This window comes from Hetaerina americana, unplaced genomic scaffold (assembly GCF_022747635.1).
Source record: "Hetaerina americana unplaced genomic scaffold, ioHetAmer1.1.p SCAF_27, whole genome shotgun sequence".
NCBI lineage: Eukaryota > Metazoa > Arthropoda > Insecta > Odonata > Calopterygidae > Hetaerina > Hetaerina americana.
Genome location: NW_027286841.1, coordinates 952,872 through 977,038, shown reverse-complemented (window position 1 = coordinate 977,038; position 24,167 = coordinate 952,872). Strand labels below are relative to the sequence as shown.

Here is a 24,167-nt window from a genome sequence, read left to right as displayed (position 1 = left end):
GCACCCAAAAGTACTACATGAGTAACTTCGTTCTCTCCTGTGTTTTCATCCAATGAAATGTGTGGAGATTGATTTAAAAGCATTTTAACGGGAAGTTGGATAACGACGTTACGAAGCTGAAGCCCATAAGAACCTTAATTCAGTGAATTGGTATATTCGGTTGAGTGAAATACGGTTGAAGAGAAATGGCGTTGCAAAGATTAAGCAATATTAAAAAATTATGGCCCGACTTCGACATTACGGAATCAGACATGAAGGAACCTACCACAGAATTTGTTATGAAATTTTTCGAGAAAATTTTAGAAGAAATTGCTCTCCTGGAATTCGCTTTTGAGGTATTTTTAACAATTTTGCTGACTGCTGTATCAAGAGAAGACTTAAAAATAATAATACTTCCTTAGTATTTTATGTATAATATCAATGTACCCATGAAACACCCAAAAGTTGTGATTAAATTGTTTCTGCCTGGCGTTCTGACGTGTTCAGTCTCCGTGTTATCCAATTTTTAATGCATATACAAGATGCAGATCGCTTCGATGCTAGGGTGAGTGGTAAGGAATATCTCGAAAACAAGCTAGTCAAGTCGCTGCTGAGATAAGTATCCTTGCGTATTGTTTTGATTTGCAACTAACGTAAACCCACTTGCTAATAACAATTTTTATGCTCTTCTCTCATTATGATGTAGGGGGCCCTTGAGTATAAGTGATATGACTCTTATCATACCAGTTCACAATTTTTTAATCACACATCTGTTACAACTATTTGTTTCTTTTATCATTCCAAAGTATTTCAATCATCACCAATGCCATCATCATTGCAAATCCTTTTCAAACCAACATATATATTCCAATTATTTTTATTTTCAATGTGTGCGAATAAGCAAGTAACAGGTGGAAACCTGTCATTATAATACTTTCCTGAATGTCATTACCCATATAGATTCGCTCTCCGGTTTACTTATTTGAATTATGGGTTTCACATAAAAACGTAATTTCGGTCTCTTTTCCCTTTAGTCCACCTTTATATTCTCCATCAGCTGCATCATCTAACCGCACTCTCCTATCCAATCTCTGGATGAGTTGGAAAAACTACGAAGTATTGAGATCAGAGTGCTTGTTGACTTAAATTCCCACCCGATTAGCTCCAGCTCACCAGTTCCCTTTCTTGTCTAATCCCTGTATCTGTCAGGGTTTTAATTCGTCTAGCCTCAGTATCTCCCAGGTATAAACTTTCTTGTTGACAGTTATGGTAATGTCTTTATAATAGTAGATATGTTGGGTATTTTACTCTTGTAACCGACGTAGTATTGCTAGTGTTCCTTTATCTTAGTTTTAAATTTCCATCCTGTTTAGGAAATATAATGTGTCGCAGAGTGAGCGTTGCCGTTTTAACCTCTCCGCTCTTTACAAGCATGTCATCTATTTTCTCTGTACAGTAGAGTAGATTACCTAAGGTCTATTGGTTGCAAAATGCTGATCTCGTCTTTATAGGGTCGTAATCGCTGTGCTGGGATAAATTTTTTTAAGGTAGGAGAATCTCTGCTTACATTTATGTGCCATTCTTAATTGATGGTGCATGAAAAATCTCCACCCGGGCTGTTATGGGCTAGTTTTCTTGTGAAGAGCATGGTGATTATATTTCATTTACTACTACTTTTTCTGATATTTGATAAATTTTAAATAGTTATTTTTATTCAAGGAATGCATGAAACTGGGTGAATACTTGTTGAGAAGTTTATTACAATGGATTGTTTGATGTCTGCAGTGAATAGTAGTCCTAAGTAGTTATTTTCTGTATGCCATGTGGCGTACTATCAATGCGTATTTGTCCAGTTATTTAGCCATTTTTGCTCTTAGGAGATATTTTAGGGGGCTAGAATCACCAAATTGTCAGCCTCATGATAGGCTATATGAGTAACTCCAAAATTGTCTTTTGCCAGGTATTTGAAAAAGAATTCCATGCTCAAAGCTTAGAATAGCTAAACCGCCTCATGGAAATTAAAGTATTTACCACCACCATCTGAGTTCATTGTGCTATATTAACTAATGACCGTGGGCATTTGATATTTGAAACTAGAGATCAATTTTATACCACCCCATCGACTATTCTTCATTTGAAACCAAAGTTTGGGAATCATTGGAGAAGCCATGTATACAGTCACTTTCACTTAGCAATTCTAATTTGTGAAAAGTAGTCGAGAGTCTGCATTAGCTGTGCAAATGTCTGCAAATCATCAGGAAAAGTAATAGAGGCATTTTTTTTCCAAATATAGTTTTTATTTTTGCAAGGAGAATGGTATTCTGCCATGGTGTTTTGAAAACAATATGAGTCTCTCTTGGTTTTTAAATTTTTATGCCAGAAATTTAATTGGAAATGAAAAAATAGTGTGATTCCACTGAAAATTTATTATGATGTGATCCAGGTTTCGACGTTCAACGTCATCTTCAGGTGATATAGAACAGAACAATAAATTTTCAGTGGAATCACAGAGTTAATATTTTTTCATTTCCAATTTGAATTGATTCCATAAAGTTATGCCAAAAACCATCAATTATACCTGAAATTTAGATGTATTCTATATTTTAAAATTTTTCTCTTGAATTCTTCTTTGACAATCTTATTCCACTATCATCATTACATGTACAGAAAACATTGTTCTGTTCTATATACATGTATGCAATGTTTATTCTGGGAGTGGAATGGTAACTGAAAGAATAAGTAAATCTTTTAATGACAAGGGAGCTGTCAAATCAATGTGGTACAACTAGGGATAGGTTTTATACTCGTTGAGAAATTTTGGTTCCAAAATGTGATCAAATTTGATATTATTGCTTTAAAATGTCTGCATATATTGATTGCCTTTTCCAGGACCGTGCCTCAGGTCAAGTGCTGAGTCAAGCTGGATCAACAGATGGACCAAGGAAAGTAGTGGTATGTTCTATATTCAAGCATATATTTGCGAAAATCAAAGGGCCCCAATTTGGCATTGAAGATATAATCGAACCAGGTAGGTCCTGACCATAATTTCAAAACTGCTAGACTTCCACTGTTAACACAAAATAAATATACAAAAGCAGATGTTCTCCCGTATGAAACATGAGAAACAAATTTGCACTCTGAGATTTATAAAAAAAATTTTTATGTTGACAAATCAGATCGGGCGTTCTTTTTGGTCAGTATTGCAATATAGTGCTATTTCATTGCATTTACATGGCTGAGTAGTTTTTAGATGGTAACTTTAGAAGATACATTAGTATACTTTCATATTCCAAAGAAACTGCGGGAGATGCCGCAACAGTAACTTTTAACGGAGTCATCCGCTAATGTGCATTTCAATGCAACAATTTCAGAGAGTAAAAATCATTTGCCTTGAGTGGGATCCCAGTCAAGGCGAATGATTTTTACACTCTGAAATTGTTGCATACTTTCATATTTTTTAAGATAAAATTTATTTAAATATGTTGACAAATTCTTGAAGCCTTGTATTCAATTCATATTTTGTCTAATTCAAAGGAATGTCACTGGTATTTTCAGGTGCAAAACAGTTTGGAAGGCAAGTGGACCTTCTCCTGAATCTTGTAGGGTATCTTGATTTTTATTTTTCAAAAGTGTTCAATGAAGTGATGGAAGATATGGACCGACAATCAAAGCTTAAGGAAGATCTTCTCAAAGAAATAGATGAATTCACAGGGAAGCGAAATCAAATTGCCATTGAAAAGAAGATGTTGACAGATGACTTAGAGTCAAAGGCAGTAAGTGATGTCATAATTCTTTTCGTGTAGGTGTGCATGCATTGACTCGGTGGGATGGTTTTCTAAGCAGAATGTTTTCGATTCAGCAGGAGTGCAAATTGAATCAATTTTTCCCTTCAGTATTCATTGTGAACAAGCTGATAGAGGTTAAATCATGGCCAACTTTAAATTTCAGATTGGTTGGTGGCTGGTCATACAAAATGGCATAGTGCCTGTAAAAGAGTGCTATATTTACTCCCATAATGGAATAAAATTTTCCTTTGATCTGATTTACTTTGGTCATTTTAACATACTCTTTAAATTTTAACGCTTTTACATATAGATAGCCACTTCATGCCACATTTCTGCCATATTATTTTCTGTTGGTTAACCAATGCCTTAACCTTAACATATATGTAGTTGCTTTTTCGATCAATTTGCCCGTGGAAGGGTAGATAATGGGCATGCATAAACCAAGTGTAAATGTGTACAGGGTCTGTCCCAAAAAATAAGTAGAATAAATTGGGGGGAAAGTTAATGGCAGGTCAAAGTACAAATTACTAAAGCTCTTCAAAACAGCACCAATGTCAGCGCCTCTGCCAAGTTTCTGGTACACTTTCTGTAAGGCATCGATGAGAATCTTGTTCAGGCACCTAGTCATGGCCTCTTAGACATAATCCAGTGGCCCAAAATGGTACTCAAAGGGGTTGGGTCGCACTCAAAAGGCCCATGTCTCATCACCAATAACCACCTATTCTAAAATATTCAAGCCACTTTCACCGTGGTCCAAGAGGTCCTAGGCAAGATTGTCACACAAGCAGTCTTCAGACAGCACATTGGGGAGCATCTTGGCACACCTTTCTCATGGCTAAATCTTCTTTAAGAATGCAATTCACCATAGTCCTCTGAATACTGCACTCTTCTTCTAACATCCTGACACTTGAGGGTCAAACAGCATTTAGCATGTTTTTGCACTTTTTCATCATAGTGTGTTGTTGATGGATGTCCAGGGCATTCCTCATCGTCAGCCCCCTCTCTACCCTCCCAGAACATCCTGTGAAAGCACAAAACCATCATTCGGGACATTTCTCCATCTCCATAAGCATCCTTAACCATGCTCATGTTCTCCAAACACAATTTTCCAAACTTAATGCACAGTTTTATTGCATATCATTGGTCCGAGGAAAGTGGCATCATGAATTTGTGATGTAGCTCTCAGAGAGGGGCTCAGTCTAGCAGTGATCCGCAGACTGTAACGGATCGCAGACCGCTGATGTGGGTCGTGTTGCTTTCCCAAGACCTCTCACCATTTTTCCCGCCACAAATCGTCCTACTCCAGTCGTCTTCTTCGCCAAGAGAAATCGTTTTACTTACTTTTTGGGACAGACCCTGTGTTCGTGACCGTGAGTGGCATTTACATGGCAAATACAGCTTTTGTGGACCGGTAGTGTTGCATGCAAGTGATCTTGTAAATATGACTGTTGTAATTTAACTAGCAAATCTTTTTGAACATGCTCCAAGCCATTCGAATTTTCATTTATTTATCTTGAATTTGATGGAAAGAAATCTCTACACTCTCCTGGTAGTGATGAGTCGTCATAATTTTAAGAGAGAACTGGAAAAATGAAACCTGGCGTCAGTGACAGTGAGGTAATAGCTTGCTCTTCTGTTCCAGAGGTCATGGGTTCAGTCCCCGTATCGATTGAGTACCTTCGACCTAGGACTTGGGTGTTTGTCATTGTAATGATATGTCTGCCCTTTAATTTTTCTGCTAAGTGGAAATAAATTGTATATACTGGGAATGAAAAAAAATCATGGCTTGGATAGAAAGCTATATAGATGTGCAGGAATTAATATTTTTTTCATGTAACAAGCATATGAATGAAAAATGATTTCTGCTGCATGTTTCATATGGAAATCCTCCGCATGGTAAATTCACTTGTGTACTATATCGCTATAATATCCAAATAATTCTTTATATAATTATTTGTTGCTCACAATTTATTTAGTGAAGAAAAAAATGCAGTGCAGAAACAAAAAAATTACTGTGTTGATAATTATGTCTTAATGATGAATTGATTTGTGCTGAAATATGGTGCTACAGGTAATTGCTAAAGTTGAATTGGGCTATGAAAATGGCAAATGAGGAGATACTCAGAAGAGTTGAAGAAATTAGGGACATATGGGAACATTGGCGAAGGGAGGGGAGGATAGCATTGATTGGGCATGTGCTAAGACATCGAGGGCTTTTCCACATCATCATAGAAGAGGTAGGCAAAGGGGATGACCACAACAATGATACATAGGACAACTAATGGGAGAAACTGGATGCGGCAGACACACAGAACCAAAGGAAAGAGTTGTGGAAACAGAACATGGAGGAGAAGAGAATCGTCATTGACCAGCTGTGCAAACTAACTTTACGGTTGCATACTTGAAATAGGGAAATATGCTTTTGGGATTCAATTATTCTGCAAATTAAATCTTGAAATTCACAATTATTCCTTAATAAATTTTTTGTACACGAGAAGATATTCTTTCCATGCTCAATGAATTTCAAAATACGTGAAATCAGGATACGTGTATATCCAATTAATCACCTTGAAGTATTGTCAGCTGAAATAAAAGGTCTGATTTATACTTTGAGCCAACATAAGTGTAAATGAGACCAGTAGCAAGTAAGCGACCTTGCAAGAGGAATAAAAAAAACAGGGCTGTCACGACACGTAACGTACATTTGCATGTAGTGAGCGAAGTAATGGGGGGAGCCGAATGTTTACTGTATTGACACGCACACACACAGTAGGGCAGTACCCCTCGAGCTGCTGTATTTGGAAGTTCATGCCATTTTTTGTTTGTGTACAGTAGTGAGTCAAAATGAACAACACTATTGAAAATCCCACAGAATTTAATATCAGTTTAGTGGGTTTTTACTGGGAATAAACTTCAAAGCTGCTGACATTATTTATGAAATTTGTGCTGTGACCCGACTAAGTGATGAGTGTCAGTGGTGTTGTTTGTTTAAGAGTGAAAAGATGAATATCAATGGTGTCCAAGAACTGGGCATCTGTCGCAGGACCAATGAGGTCCTCGTCGTGAACATTGGTTATTTAGCCATTTTTAAACTGAATGCACCACTGCCTTAGTCCGCCTTCGCTCATTATTCTGTCTCCATACACACTTCACAAAATTTCACATCAATGTTAATTGGCTTGTGGTTTGTTGCCAATAAAACCTAATTACAGATCACACTTCACAATTTGTGGGATTAAGCGCACATTTTAACAGTTCGCAATGTGAGCAAAGTAGAAGAATCAAAGTCTGCACATACTACCACAGCAGGATGCGTACCGAATGTGTGGAGGTTTGGACTCCAAGATAGTGGCTCTAGTCCTACCCACCGCCACGCTAGGTCGAAACATATGACACTTTCTGGTCAGCTCTCGTATGCCCCTTTCATTCCTCTCTTCACCAATCTATCAAGTCCTTTTAGTTGGTTTCTTCTCTTCTTTCTCTCTTCTTCTGGAAAATTCTCATCTCCCCAGCCCTTCAAACTACCAATTCATTTGCCACTCTCTATCGTCGACTTATCTTCGTGATTTTTCTATAAAACCAAGTTTCCAGTGCCAGTATAATGTTTCCTTTTCTCGTCTTTGTATTGTTCATGGTTCACTTGCACACAAAGTGACACTCCACGTGTAAGGTCTTCAGAAGCTTCTTCATAACCTTGAAGCTTTTATTTTCCAATGTGAGCACGTTTTTATCCGTTTTGAGTTTGGTCTAATTCTCATGAATCACCCATAATATACATCCATGTATTTAGCACTTCCTCCATATTCTATGATTTCGATTCCCGAGTAGTTAAATTCTTTCATTCTTCAATGATATCATTGGCCATGCTTCTTTTGATTTTATTTTCTTTGTTCCTACTACAGACTTTAATCTTATCTTCTTTTGTTTGTGAATCGTGCAGATTGCATTTAACAACTCGTGGAATTTTTCTAGTGCGGTGCACATTTTAATAGTTGGAAGTGGGCAAAGTAGAAAGACCACTGTCTGCACACATTAATACCGTTGGATGCATACCGAGTTTAGGGATGTTTAGGTACCAAGATGGTGGCTCCAGCCGTACCCTCTGCCACGCTTGGCTGAAATAGGCTGGGCTAGGCTTGACAGCCCTAGTGTGTTCAAGGTCACACACCTACTTCACAAGTATTCCACAAAAATATTTCAAAGTCAACAAATATATCTGATATACGAGTACGGACTCATTTGGTGTCTTTCCTTTGTAATATTGCATCTTTTTTACTTATTTGTTTTGTTGTGATTAAGTGTGTATTAAGCAGCAAAATAAAAAAGTTAGAAAAGCACTGAAATTTCAACACTACACTTACAAAAATCCCAAACCAATCCTTCACATTGTTTACTGTGGTGATACCTAAGGATGATTACGGGGCATCTCCTCTTAGAGACAGAAGGGTTCATATTGGAATTATGCAAGTCCAGGTCTCTATACAGAGGTCTGTATGCTACATTATTGTTTGCGGAATACTCTTCTTTATTTCCTTAGATGCAACTGTGCTGCTTAAGACCCCATGTAATGTTTAATTCCTCCTTGTGCCTTTAGTATCTGTATTCTAAATCATATTCACACCTTGTATATTTGTGAATACTGGAGCCTGAATATGTAAAATGTTTTACTGCCGCGAGGGTTCCTTTGGGGAAATTAACTTTTCAATCTCCTGCTACCAGATATTGAGTTTTCTTCGTGTTGACTTGAAGTCATGCACCTTCAAAGGCTTCCAATAATTCGGTTATCATAAATTAAGCATCCAGCTGAATTTGTGCAATCAATACCTTGTCATCTGAAAAGGAGTAGAGAGTATGTATATTGCTGTAAGGGTATGTCCAAACCTTCTCAGGGTTGTTTCAAGTGTTCAAACACATTCTGCGAGTAAATTTTAAAAAGGTTTAGGTGCATGCCAAAGTCCAAGACTTTAAGATGTTCAGAAAAAATTGGAGAGCTTATTTTCGTACATGAACTTCAGCTCGGGACTGTTAGTATACGTGTATATGTTTTAATTAGTCATGCAAATTGAGATCCAATACCAGTTCTTTCCTCAGTTTCACTCATAGATTTACAATCGTATGACTTCTCAAGGGCCACAAATATCAAATGAACTCCCTGACCCTCAGCATATATCTTCTCAGGTATTTGACTGACGCCAATAATGTTATCCATTCAGGGTCATCCCAAAGTAAAGCCTGCCTGACCTACCCTTCAATATCGAGCAATGACATATTCTTTTAGAAAACTACCAGAAATTAGGTGAAGCCATCATATTTATCCCCCTCTAATTGTTTGTGTATTTTTTACTACTTTTATTATGCTTAGCGAATAAGTAAGTTAAACACCTCTCTTACAGTATTTCATCCTTCGTGAATCTGGTTGAACATTTTACAGAAAAATCCAAGTCTTTGCTGTATTTCGTGGTAAAGAAAAACATACCGCTATTCGACACAAATTTGTATTGAATAGCAGAGTGCTTTTCTTTCCTTCACATCAAAGATAGATAGATTTATTGGCCATAGAACAATACATAATTGTATGGGTTTCCTTAAGATTCAATTACATTTATAGGTGCATTAACAAACTTAAAAATTCATAGGAATAATAATGTAAATATATGAGTATTAAAGATTTTAAATACAGATTTCCCTGCATTGGATTTCTATGTACTCTTAGACACTATAAGACAACATTATTTAAAAAGAAATTTTTCAACATTTTTTTGAATTTATTTTCTTGGGGGAGTATTCGTTTGAACTCTTCAGGAAGTCGATTAAACAGCAGTCTTCCTGAAACTTCTGGGGTTGTTTGTAGTGCTGCTACTCTGCAATGGCCATTATGAAGATTATCCTTACCCCTAGGGTTGTACTTGTGAATATCCCTATTTCTGACCAGAGAAGGGCTTTTGGTGCAGGCATACAAAATCACATTATACATATATATATTACTCCCTGCAGGATTTTCTTGCATTTAGTTTAAGTATAACCCTTAATGCTTGTTTTTGGAGGGTGAGTATTTTATTGATGTTTCCATGAGCTGAACTTCCCCAGCAGACAATGCCATTAAGCTATGGACTCAAATATACCCAGGTATACTGGGATTAATAATTCTGTAGTACAATAGTTAGCAAGATTTTTTTAAAGGAATAGGGCTGTGCATAATTTTTACTACATTTTTCCATTTGGAACCACCAGCTTAACTTGTTGTATATTTCTTAACCCAGTAAAGTGGTATGTTCTAACTCAGAAATCAGTTGGTTTCCCATTTCTGCAGAAATATTTGACTGAAGGTGTCTATTACTAAATATCAAGTAAACTGTTTTTCTTGCATTTAGTTGTGAACTATTGTCATGCAGCCATTGAGCGACTGAATTCACCATAGCATACATACCTATTTCTAATTGAGGTGATTTCATATGACCTGCTATTAGACTTATGTCATCTGCATAGAGCACCATGTTATTATTCTCTGGAGAGATGGTTTTCAATGTCATTCACATACACCAGGAAAAGTAAAGGCCCTGATATGAAACTTGTAGGACACCATATTTAAGAGTTTTCATGGTTGATTTGCAGGTAGCACCATTTTTTCCGACAAGTTCAACATAGTTTCCTATTTTCCGAAAAATATGTAAGCCAGAGATGAGCTACTCCCCTGATACCATAATGTTCTAGTTTAGTTAAAAGAATGCTAGATTTTACAGAATCAAAGGCTTTTGATAGATCTATATTTACCCCTATAACATGCTTTTTAACACTTAAAGCTTGGGCAATTTTAGTTACTTAATCACTGCTCGTAGTTTCTACACATATTCTTCATGAAACCATGCTGTCACTGAGATAGAACTTTATTTTTTATGAGGAATTTTAATAGTCTTTCTTCCATCAATTTTTCAATTATTTTTTAAATACATGAAATTAGTGAAATTGGCGTGTTCAGTTGGTTTTTGGCTCCTTTTTTTATCTGTGGAATGATTTCGGTTATTTTTAATTCTTCAGGAAATTGCCCAGTTAGAAGTGATTAATTGGCTATATTTGTGAAAGGTAAAGTGAAGGATTCTTGACAAATTTTTATTAGATAATTTGATATGCCATCACGCCCACTGGATTATTTGTTTTTTAGTTACTTGATTACATTTCTAACTTCATTTTCTCTGGTGTGATTTAAGTAAATTGATTCACTTATGTACATTACTTTTTCTATGCTATCATATAGAACATTGTTTCGCCAATGATATCTACTCCTCTGGAAATTTCCTCTGAAGTCTTTTATTTTTATGTCTTTGCCATTAGGAGGATAAAGCAAAATATGCAGCGATATTGAGCAAAGTTAAAGGAATTTCCTTGGAGACAACAGCTGAGTATAATAAACACAAGAGGATTCGCGATAAGGTTGCAGCTGATATATCTGCACTGGAAGAAGCCATCCAAAAGGTAATAATGACATCAAATGTCAGAATGTAATGCTTAGCTTAGCCAGTTCTCTCAATAATTGTTTGCTTTAAGTCTCTTGTTGTATTATCATTGGATAATTTATTTTCTTAAGTTGTTTCATGATCATCTTGATCATCCTGTCTTCATAAAATAAAATTGTTTTTCATAAATAACAGAAATGTTAAAAGAAACGATTAATATATAGTCCTGGTAGCCCTCTTAAAATGAATAGCTAAATTGAAGCTGAGTGCATTAGCATATGAAAGAATTTTACTCTAGCACAACTGAGATGCAAAAATATTCTTGTGTAAGTATTGGGTTTAATGTGACAAATGGGAGCATTAGTTCCATTGGTAATAAAAACTTGTAACAAGTGGACTTTCATATAGGATGGTGAAATTGACTGGAACCAAATATACAATTTTATGATTACTATTAATGCTAGTTTCCAATTAGGGTTGGCTTCATTTGTGATGAACATGGAGACCTACCACTGAAACTCTCTTCTCAGCTCTGTGTGACACGATGCTAAACCCCTTGACAAACATACACCACAAGAAAATATTCCTCAACTCGTTCTGCATGCCACATGTTTACTGATTATCTACAGTACTGATAATTTTGTTTCAATGCTTGATTTGATGAGAGATTCTTTCCGATTTTTTAATTGGATGTACTTATGCTTGCACTGCAGTCAATGTCTTGTGAGGCATTAAGCCATATTAGTTACGCCTTAATGGAGGTGCAGGATATGGAAGGGGAAGGGAGATGAAACACTCGTGCAACACTTGCAACTCAACTCAGTGATGAAATCTCACAGGGACATTTTTTGGACAGAATTGTCTATCTGATTAACTTTATATTGATTATAGTTGTACGTATCAATCCCTTCTTGCTATATAATTTTATGATTATTTTGGTCTTTATCAAAGTTTAATTTCATTAGGTGAGAACATGTTAATCAATGACTTGGGAAATGGAATACAGATTTTCTTCAGTGATTTGAGGAAAGCAAGATTGAAATAATGCTTAACTGTTATGTGAATTGTTCAAAACTATGGTTGAATTTAGTATCTTGCACATTTGCCCTTACTTCAGCTTGAAGCAAATATGTGAGCCAAAAGATATTTTCTGGCATGAATGATGATTTGCGATTGATTTTGTTTACAGAAGTGCCCTTAACGGTTATGAATGTAATTATAGGGATGTGGCCAGAGATATGGCCAGTTAATGACCATAGTTTTAATGCTTTGTCCATTACCATATTTAATTACATGGTTGATGGGTGTTCTTTATTGTTGGCTTAGAATTGGTAACATGAATACTGATATGTATGAACTCAGTTCTCTCTTACAATTGACGTGAAGGTTACAATTAAAGCCTCCTGTAATTATGATATTGGAACATTGGTCATTTTGGAAATTTTTAAAAGCAGAGAGTTAAATTTTTCGAGGAAAGAATTCAAGTTAGTTAGTGGAGATTGGTGAATTTATACCATCAAGAATTCTGACCTTTGAAGTGATACAGTCATGATACATGATTCAAATAATATATCCTTGTTCAAGTACTCAAAGGAAATCTTAGCTATGTTGCAACTGTCCATGTATAAAAATCATGACACCTTAGTTTTACAGGCTGTAAAAAAAATCGGCAAAACAATAGTGAGGTAGTGATACTGAAATAACTTCTAGTTGTACTGAAACTGTTTTATTGTATTGTTTAGTTAACCTATGAAATGTCATTGAAATTTGGAAGATTATAAAGGAAGCTAAGTGTTCTATCAATAATCATCATGATTTCAAATTACAGGACTCCACCGGTAATGTTATTTCTGATTACTCTCAAATGGCATCCAACTTAAATGACTTCTACTTGTCCCACCAGACTACTACAAATACTCCAATTCCTGTTAATTATCCTCTAATCCCAAGCCTGTCTAATTCATTGTACCTGCTTCCTTGTACTGAACTGGAACTGATGAACATCATTAAAAAATTCCCTAACAAAAGTAGTCCTGGTACAGATGGTATCCCAGGGATTGTGATAAAAAAATCAATTAATTCTATCAAGGAACAGATACTCTTCCTAATTAATAAATCCCTACAACTTGGTGTTTTTCCTGATGCCATTAAAATTGCCAAAGTTGTACCACTTTATAAAGGGAAAGGTAGTGAGCAGGATATGAATTCTTACCGTCCAATATCTTTATTAAACCAGATAGGGAAACTATTTGAAAAGGTCTTCCATAATCGACTTACATCATTTCTTGAATCTTTTAATCTCTTGTCTGGCTCACAGAATGGTTTTAGGAAATGCAGATCTACATCTACAGCCACCTATCACCTCGTAAACCTAATACTTTCAAATCTTGATAATAGAATTGAAACCTTGGGACTATTCTTCGATTTTTCCAAGGCTTTTGACCTAGTTAATCATCAGTTACTCTTGTCCAAATTAGGACACTATGGCATCAGAGGTATCCCTTATAACTGGATCAAATCTTACCTCAGCGCAAGGCACCAACAGGTTATTTTGTCAAAGAACGGTACTAATTTTACTTCTCCTAGTAAAGAAGTTACATTAGGTGTACCCCAAGGCTCAGTCTTGGGCCCTATCCTATTTTTACTTTACATTAATGACTTACCAAAAGTTCTGCAGTCAGTTCCAGGAGCCGAGCCAATTTTATATGCTGATGACACTAACGTAATTGTATCAGCACCATCGTTAAACAACTTGACCTTGACAGCAGCTAGAGTTTCCGAAGTTCTTTGTGAATGGTGTTCACAAAATTCTCTGAAACTCAACCCTGACAAGTCTGTACTCATATACTTCTCTAATAAAAATAAAGCCCCTGCTTCATTGGCCATTGACCTAGGGGGAACGTGTGTACCCCAAATTTCTAGATCCAAGTTTTTGGGAGTTGTTATAAATAAAAATTTATCATGGGATGAACACATATGCAATCTTCGTAGCCGGTTAAATTCCATTTGCTTTCTTATTAGAAGTATTAGGAAATCTGTAAGCCTTGATATCTTACTTTCAATTTATTACGGAGAATTTTATTCTTTTATTATCTATAGTATTCTGTTCTGGGGTTCTTCCCCTCATTCTGATTCAATTTTTAAAGCTTAAAAATGTTTAATACGATTAATATGCAATGCTCCCTACAATGCACCTTGTCTTTCCTTCTTCAAAAGGTTAAATATTCTGACTGTTCCATGTATTTACATTTATGTCGTATGCATTTTCGCTAAAAGTAATATATCCAATTATATGACAAATGACAACGTTCATTGTCACCAAACCAGAGCCTGCAGAGACCTGCATCAAACTTATTACAGGACTTTAAATACATCCCTGGGGCCTAAATCAATGGGCCTCCTTGCACTGAACAGGCTCCCTTACGATTTTAAGTACGTAAAGGATCCAGTCCTGTTCAAAAAGAAATTAATATCATTTTTAAGGAAAGAACAGTTTTATTCTGTAATGGAATTCATGGAGAAAAAATAACCATACTGAATATGGAATATATTTTATGCAAAAAATTTATTATTGTGTCATGCTTTTCTGAATTTCATCATTGTTTAACATCTATATGTACATATGACGTGTCCTATACACTTATCTGATGTATCTATTACACTGTGTCAGTGTCTTCTGGGCAAATAAAGATTATTATTATTATTATTATTCCCATCAGCAGCAGAGTACTCGGGAGTCTTGCCGAGTCATTTATACCACATTTTTTGAGAACTATATCCCTTTGTAACATTTGCCTCTTTGAGAAAAATATTGATTTTGCCCTTTTCTTTCTTTTTTTTTGAACAACTTTCATTTTTATGTTGGGTACAAATTTTGTAGTAGTGACAGAAATGAATGTGTTGGTAATTCTTCCTGAATTATTTTCTTTGAAGTTTTGTCTTAGTAATCTTTGTCAAGAGCATTTTATTGCTTTAAGGGAAATGAAGAAATAGAATCATTAAAAGAAAATATAATACAATCGCCTGATGCTGTATCTCGCGAGAGGGTTGAGCTCATGAACAGGAGAAAGGAACTTGAGGAAAGGCTCACAGCTATCAAGAGCACAGCTGATGAGAAGAATCAATTCGCAATGCAGTCTGAACACCTATGCTCCACAATGAAGACTGCTCCTGCACAACTCAAAGACTTGGTGGAGAAGCATTTGTTTTCAAAGTACTGTTGAAATTCTATCATATTAATTTCTATTCTTTTGCTTTATCTTTACTTTTAGTACATATGCCATGTTAATGTCGTACAAAAATGTAATAATGGTATTTATAAATATCATGTTTTGTTCTCCTTGAGGCCTCAACTATTTTTGAAATTATTTCAGTGTTGCATAGTGCATGTTGATCTGTAAATACAAGTGTGATCACTTTTTGTGGCTTCAGATATACATTTTTTTTCTCCCCTATGGAATTATACATTTGATCTCATTTATTCTGTGGAAGCAAAATAGCAAGCAAGTGGTGTGGTCCTGTTCATTCTTTTTTTTATTCAAATAATTCACAGTAATTTTAATTACTGAATGTGGGGCTCCTAAGGCATATGACCAATCTGTGACGAACTTAAAAAAAAAGCCTACAAATATTGCATTTAAACTTTTCCATAAAATTACAGAAAAAGTTTTTTGCTTTGTTTCATGTGTGTCCCAGGTTAATCTTCAGTGTTATCAAAGTGGAGATATGCCATTTCAATGGAATTTAATTAATTGTGTGTACATATGGGTTGAATTGTTTTTATTGCATATGTTACTCATGTAAATATTTGTTTTTTTACCCTTATAACAAAAGGGAAAATTATGCCTTTGTCTTATTTTTATTTATTTTTAAGTGTTATGTTTAAGGTAAAGTATGCAAGATATTGTTTCCATATAAAGCCAGTGTATTGTGCTTGACACATTAATATGACGTTTAAACATATAAATATGGGTCATATTGATAGTTGTTAAATTTAACTTTTTAGTGTTATGCTTCCTCACTGTTATGTTTTATATGTAGGAATCTGGAAAAGGGATCCCATGAAGATGAAGCCAATTATAAGAAGGCAACTGAGAAATATGATGCGATTGTGAAAGATTATGAGAATACAAAGGAAGAATTATCCAAATTTAAAGAAGAAACAATAAGACTAGAAGAACAGCATGCTGTCAAGTGTAATACCTTGGAAAATGAATTCCAGAAAGCAAATCGGTATAGTATTTTGCAATATTCTTGAACTAGTGAAGAGTTGGTTGTCTCTGACATAACTATGGAACTTACGTAGCATATTGAAATGAAATTGTAGACTTTGTAATTCCTCACACTTTATTTAGAACACCGCCCAAGTTTTGACATTGAACGTTGATGATGGCGTTCAACGTCAAAACCTGGGTCATGTTCTAAATAAAGTGTTTGGAATTACAAAGTCAATAATTTCATTTTAATATAGTGAAATTTTGCTTGCACAATAGGGTAAAAATGCTCAAAAGATGATATTCACAAGTCCAAATGATATTAAGAATATTGCTTGTTTTTTATATTATTTGTTTAACCAACAATTCAGTGAAGCTAATTTTTAAATGTAGGGTGAATCTTCCCTTTTACCTTCCTTACTGTTGAAATTTCAATTTAACATTACCAAATTTTATTTCATTACATTGGCATATTGTATAAATATATTGTAATAACTAATTGAATCATATTTTTTTTAATTACTATACATTTAGTTCATGATATTTCTATGGGTGTATAAATATTTCTAAGATGCATGATGCTGAATTGAAATTTTGCTTTCGCCCCAGCTAAACATCAGCTGAAGTCAATGCAATACTACTGGAGGCTCATGTAGAGTCTCCTCTTCCCTGTAGAACAGCTAGGATATATAGCTAAAAATGCTTAAAGAGGGGACACAGTCAATTAAAAGTGGAAGGTGGGCCTAGAGCTCAGCACTACTCTTATGAAAGCAAATAATGCCCATAGTGATATTGTGAGGGTTCATCAAATTATGTTAAGGGCACTATCAGAAAGCTACAAGCGGCTACCTAGCCGCTATCAGAAATATTGCACATTTCTTTGGGTGCCACTGACATGCTGATAATAGAAAAATTGCACTTGTAATGATTTAACTTTTGGCAAAACTCCTTTATGGAAAGCATTTATCATAGTCATAATCAGAAGCAGTCATAGATGAACTTCTGATGGTTTAAACTTGTAGTAGTTGCCACTCAAGTAATTATGTAGTCAAATCAATGACACTTGTGCATATCCCGCATACATTACAAAATTAAGCTAAAAATAACATGAAATTGAATTTTTGTACAATGAATAATGCAAATAAGAATTTGATGAATAGATAGAATCTTCACTCTGTAGTGGGCAGCCCTTTCTATAGAATAAATGAAGATGTTAGGCAATAGTTTGTGTCCAATTCTTTGTTTGCATACATATACCTCTTGGTGGCACATAGATATGTTCATAGTAATTAAATAACAAATAGAGAAACCAAATTTTCTCTTTGTAAAATATATATTACTCTCTTAATTTAATAATATGTTTATTATACAGAACTCTGAGCAACATTCAGAATTATATTGTGGCATTAATTGACTGGGCAAGTGAAGGTTTCAGATGTGACCTTCTCTGACACATAATCTAAAATTTGTGTGTGCTGCTGATGCCAAAAACTGAAAAAGATCTTGAAGGGAAACAGATATTAGCCATAAAGGAAATGGGACTAGCTGTTTTCAATTTCTTTTTCAGATATTTGCAAGAGGTTGAAGAAGAGCACATCAAGAAGGGAGCCGAACAAGTACTGACTGCCCAAGAAATTCAAATTTGGGAAGAGAAAATTTTATCCTTGGATGAGCAAAAGAAAATAATTGAAGAGCATTTCTTTGATCAGAAGCAGCAGATTGATGATGAGGTGAAGTTTGTGCTTTCTCTTTAAATCATAATTGGATTCACTCTTATACACTCTTGTACTCTATAAATTGAGAAAAAGGCTTGCAAGTATCCCCCATTATTGCTTTGTAGGCCCAATACTTTTGAGCAAAATTGTTCAAAACCTCATGGGCCCTCATTGCAGGAAAAGAGGGGAGATGGCTAATTGCCTCCTCAGAAATGGATGAGTAGGGGGAAATCCCATGAGATACTATTCACTTTCATCCACTTCACCAAATGCTAATCCTTTTAAATAGATTTGCAGAGACCAAAGCTGATTTATGCACATGAGGATAAAGCTCTTATTCAGCTTCTTAAGTTGTAATGACTCAGTTGAGGTTATTGCCATGTGTGGATGCACATTTCAATGTGCACATGTGAGGCATTTGCTGTAGCTAGTGCAAGATAGATTGTGTATACACCCAGCAAGCAATAAGTTGTCATTGCCTGCCATCCACAGGAATTGTAATTCAGTTAAAAACGTTCATGAAATATTTCAGAATCTGTGTATCTCCTTTACTGAGGTTGTCGCCTAAACAAAGCTGGCTTTTTCCTGCCTATGAACTATCTTAGCTGTCAGCATTTTGGTGGAAACTTAAATCATCAGTATCTGCTACAATGGTGGGAAAAATAATCGGCAATAAAGGCTAATTAATATTTAGTGACGAGAGAATTTGTGTTATAGGATTGTTTGCTTTTTTCACTCAAAATTAGAAAAAATGCATGTTTAGTTTCAAGTTCAATCATGAAATTGTTTTACCTTGAGACCTCTAATTTATCTGAAATCAATGAGTAAGAATTAGGTGTGTCCTCAATCAAAATTCCAAATGAAATGCCAGCAATTATATCATTTTTGGGTACTATAAGCTGGTTGTCCCTCCCGTGAACTATTATCCTTGGTGCCCTGGAAGGGCTTGAATGATTGGATGAACCCCAAAGCTGTATGGGGATAATGATAGTAACTCATAATAGGGTCACTCATGTCAAATAATCCAAAGGATAGGAGCCAGATGAAAGGTTAATATTCTTTCTTTCTCAGATAGGTGGCTACCAACATATTTGATTTCCACGGGATCCCTATTAAGTTAAGATGGATGGTAAAAAACAGATAATGAATAACTGATCCAAGCAGTTTTCCACTTGATATCCTTGTATCCCGTGAATCCTTGCAATGACAGATCTCAGCCCATTAGACTGGGTAGTAGTAGTAGGTAGTTTTGAGGGGAGGCGACCGACAGCTAAGGTCATTTGCGCCATAGGGGATGGACAGGAAAGGATGAAGGGTGGAGAGAAACCCGGTGTCGGCATTAGCCTACTCTTTACGAAAGGCGCCAAGGGGTCCGCGGCTTAACGTCCCATCCGACGGACGGCGTACTCACTCAAAGTGCCCTCCAGAAAGCACCTCAAGTAGGGATCGAGATACCTCTGAAAAATATTCAACACCGCCGGGATTTGAACCCGCGCCCTCAGGGTGGGAAGCCAGTACGTTAGCCCCCGCACCATCTCGATCCCGTCCATTAGACTGGGCCCAACATTAGTGTATATAAGGCCATCAATCACCTCACATGAAATCCATGCACAAATGAGCAGGCAACAGTTTGATTTGTGTAACAATGTTTTCAACAATTCTGTTGAATTACTAATAGTTGCCTTTAATATTTAATGTGAATTAAATTTGCAACCTTTTCTTGAGATGAGATTGTATTTTTATCCATTATGAGTTTATTTTACACACACAAAGAATTCATTCGAAAGTTTTATTTTTAAATGTTTTGCATTTCAGGTGGATGTTTTTCAAATGAAAGTGGAACAAAAAGTTGAGCAAATTGAAAGGAAATTAGGAATGCCACGTGATTGGAGAGAATAATTTTTGAATGAATTGAGTGAATATTTTAATAACTTGTTTTTTTTTGTAATTTCTAAGTTAATAAAAAATGTATTAAATAATCAATTCCGTCCAAATGCATTTAAAAATAATAAAAATATGTACATAGACACTTCCTCAGAGCAGGTAATCAATGGTTCTGGTATTCATCAAGGTGACTGCTGCTTGGACTAAATGCTTGTCTTTCCTTCCTCTGCTACTGTAGAAGTTGAGACTTGGAAGAATATACAGTAAAAACCTGACTTGACTCAGCATCTGGGGCTATCAATATCAGTGTTATGCTAACTCAAGATATATTTTTCATTATAAATTAACTGTGATTTTCACACATGTATAGGCATACCTCGACTATAAGTCCACCCTAGTGGCCCCTGAAGTATGTTTGTTACTGGTGCAGATAGTGCTCCCAAGCTCAATACTTTATTTATTATATTGCTCTGTCAGCCAGACATAGGACTTAGTCATAAAGATATACAGAAAATCGAATTTGAACAACAAATGAAAGTACACACCTCAATGAATTACAGCGGTCGAACCCATATTAAATTTAAAAAAAATACATTGTAAAACTAAATGCATACCCTCGCATGTGACACAGCTGACAGTCACAAGTTGTCACTCAACTCATCCACAATGTGATAGCACTTCATTAATGGTTGCTTCTTAAGTTTTATTTTATACATTTATGGTGGTTATATTTCATATATTCATTGGCAATTTTTTAAAAATAAGTGTAGGAGAGTGATGATGACTTTTCTTAGATACAAGAATGCTGAATTAAATACATATTGTCTTTCGCGGGAGTGAAATGGCAATGTACTGATGACTTTGGTAAAAATAAAGATGGATTTTTTAACAAGTAAAACAGCAAAAAATACATACCAGTCACTCATGCTTGCAGATGTGCAGAATCATTAACCTCCAAAAATTAATCACGAAAGCATAATTTTGAAGTTTCATCTGCATATAGGATCACTTTACTTTAGGGAGATGGGGCTGGAGGTCATATTGACATAGTTTAGAATACAGAATGTTTTGGTATAAAGAGTTAAAAGCCACATAAGATCACAATTATCTTTCTCTGGTTAGATAGACCCAGAACAAGTTCGTTAATAAGTAGGAAGGCAGCAGACATGGTTGACTTCCCCGTAATGAAGCCATGCTAGGAAGAATGTAGTGGGTTAGTATTACATAAATAATACAAAGTTATTTACATTATCTTTTACATGAATTAACCAATGCTGTATGCATCTTTTAAGACCGTCATCACTCTCAGTAGAATATTTGAGATGTGCCTATTTTGCCTTTTTCCAAAATCGCCTAAATTATGGCCTAAGGCTTTGGGGACATGCAAGTGACTCAAAAGCTCTGATTGTGTTACAACAGAAAGTAGTAAATATTATAACCAGCTCTGGCCATCATGATAACTGTCGTCGCCTATTTTTCTGGCTAAGAGTGATGAGAGTCTTTAGCATATACAAATATACCGGTGCTTAATTCATGTAAAAGATAATGTAAGTAACTTGGTATCAATACTCAGCCATAATACAAGGTCAAGAAATATTTTATATATTACCCAATGTAGATTGTCCAATGCCTTCAACCAGTCAGATAACCTTGCCTTAAATTTTCATAGCAAACTTCCCTATAAATAAAACAGTTTCTGGTGTGACTTGATGGAAAATCTTTATATTGAAATTGAAAAATAAACAACTTGCCTTTTGCATTTAGAAAATTTTTATTTACAACCTAGGTTTCGTTTTGGTATATGGTATTTGACCTGAAGATGTTATACCATAACGAAAACTAGGTTATAAATAAAAATTTTCTATGTCCAAAAGCCAAATTGTTTATTTTTCAATTTCAAACTTCCCCATAGAGCAGGACTGACTGGCTTTAACAGCTTCTAAAATGTAATTGAGAATTGGTTGATTTCAAATCCCTTGTATTCTTTGAGTGGATATTTTGAACTGCACTTCTCAAAAGGGAAATTATGAAGCATGTGTTCATGTATCTCTTCACCATGATAATGAAAGTATGTATTCTTTGATGAATAAAGACTATTATTATTATATCTCAAAAGCTTCCAATTTATGCAAGTCCTCTTGCCGCAGTGATCAATTTATTCCAAACTGTACTTCGTATTAAATTTTTCAGGACTCTCTTCTTAAAATAAGTGCTTAATGTGCACCCTGTAATTTCAATCTTGTTTGCATAAGTTTGAGGTTCTAATGCTGCTATAAATTAAATATGATTCTCTTATGGCCAAATGCAAATCATTAAAGATGAAATTGGAAAAATGTTGATCAGTGCCAAAAGTAAACATGGTAACAAAATGGTCAAACCACCAAGTTCTTCCAATATCTGGACGAGATGGAAAGGTTATTGTGTGTGTAGCTAACCTGACTGAGTGTTGTGTAAATTTTTCTTGCCTCCCCATATTACATTCTAATTAATCCTGCTCTCCCAAACGAGTCCACTAACTTTCTTAATGTGTGCACACACTGCCATCTTCTTATCTCCCTGACTTTCAAAGTTAAATTACAAAATCTAGGGACCATACTTAGCACCAGTATTGATGGACTTCCCAGTTGTATCATCAAAATACCTTTTCCACTCTACTATCTTCTCTTTTTCTAATGAATGGCATCTGGTGTCAATTGCTTCACGTTAATTAAGCACAACACTCACTGATTTTCCACAAAATTTTAATTTTTTACAACCTGTGTTTCGTTGTAATGCAGCATCATCAGGTGATGATGTTGGGTCGTACCAAAACCTGTTTTTTGCATCAATATAAGTTTGTGGAGAGCCAAATGAATTTTCTGCTTATGTAATATCCTCTTGTTTCTCATAATTGTATGTCTGAAACCAGGTAAAACCATTGAAATTAGGAGGCCTTGATAACCCATGGCTTCCTAATCCTTTCCCTTTTTAGTATTTACCATTCCTACTGTTTTGTTTTCAGCCTTATTCATCCCCTGTTTGAGACATTCCCATTTTGTTCTACTTTTCCCATCGCCTTATCCTCACTGAGAATGCGATCAGCTGCCTCCTGCCAGATGTGCACCACCACCTAGCCCAGATACTCCTTCCTTTTTACCCCTCCAATTTCTACTTTCCATTTTCTTTTGCTTCTTCCCTAACTCATTCTCCTAATTGCATATATTGTTACACTCTATGAGCTCTAAATCATGATCCCAATATGTGTTCACTGGAGGAAGCCTGCGCAAATTGATCACACTTTATAAACCAATGCCTATTATGAAATTTATAATCTCCCAGCCTCTTTCACATGTGCCTACATCTGTTTTGGTGTTTAAATCACCATTGGTTATAAACATTGCTTATGCAAAATTCTATCATTCTCCCAGTATTAATTTTTATCTCCTGCCTCAATCTCATCTCTCTCCTACCTCCACATTCCAAGAGCTCATCCCTTTCTATTTTCTTCCAGGCATACTCATTTAATTTTTCTAATTGATCATATACTCTATCTTCCTCACTATGTATTATTTTTGGCATGTACACCTGGGCCAAGTCTGCTTTCATTTCTGCAAATCATAATCTTTCATTCCCCCCAGTTCCATGTTCACTGCACTTCTCTCCAGTTTCCTCATGAGTATTACAGTTGCCCCACATTGACTCTCATCTTCTCCGTTATATATTACTCAGAAATATCACTCCAATGTTCACCACTGTCTTTCCGTCCCATCTCTCATAGCACTTATATGTCTGTAATACTTTCTACTCTTGCTAGATATTTTCTAACCTCAACAAGTCCTAACTTTCCAAGCCCTATAGAAATTACATATCCAGGCATGATGTGGTAGAACTGTTTCATGATAAGAGAGATGAAAGTACATGGGCCTAACAGGCAGAGACTTCCAGAGCGGAGTAAATGAGTGCTAAAGGTGTCTACAGAAAGGAAGTTTCTTCCATGGTCGTGAAACAATTGAAACCGATCACCAATGAAGCTTCAAACCCCAAAATACTGTACGTCAAGAAGAAAGGGAAGAAATTAGATGCCCTAGAATAATTAGAAATCTTTCAACACAGGATCCTAATCAACTAGTCATTAAATGACAATTTATGTCAGCCTCACTC

General features: G+C 35.5%; 1 protein-coding gene across 1 annotated transcript; it reads left to right on the top strand.

Annotated features, from left to right (window-relative positions):
* Nucleotides 1–25: 25 nt before the first annotated feature.
* LOC139689695 (probable DNA double-strand break repair Rad50 ATPase) lies at nucleotides 26–20,329 on the top strand. Its single transcript, XM_071586897.1, has 8 exons — nucleotides 26–335; nucleotides 2,869–3,007; nucleotides 3,535–3,752; nucleotides 11,094–11,234; nucleotides 15,193–15,428; nucleotides 16,256–16,447; nucleotides 17,996–18,158; nucleotides 19,959–20,329. Exons 1-8 carry the CDS (start codon nucleotides 186–188, stop codon nucleotides 20,040–20,042), a joined length of 1,323 nt encoding a protein of 440 aa, XP_071442998.1. The 5' UTR covers nucleotides 26–185; the 3' UTR covers nucleotides 20,043–20,329.
* The last annotated feature ends 3,838 nt before the right edge of the window (nucleotides 20,330–24,167 follow it).

Bases quoted from the DNA above. Each gene is read 5' to 3' on its own strand.
- LOC139689695 (XM_071586897.1), top strand. From the start codon at position 186: ATGGCGTTGCAAAGATTAAGCAATATTAAAAAATTATGGCCCGACTTC. The intron at 16,448-17,995 runs GTATAGTATTTT...TTTCTTTTTCAG, and splicing joins GAATTCCAGAAAGCAAATCG to ATATTTGCAAGAGGTTGAAG. The intron at 18,159-19,958 runs GTGAAGTTTGTG...TTTGCATTTCAG, and splicing joins AGCAGCAGATTGATGATGAG to GTGGATGTTTTTCAAATGAA.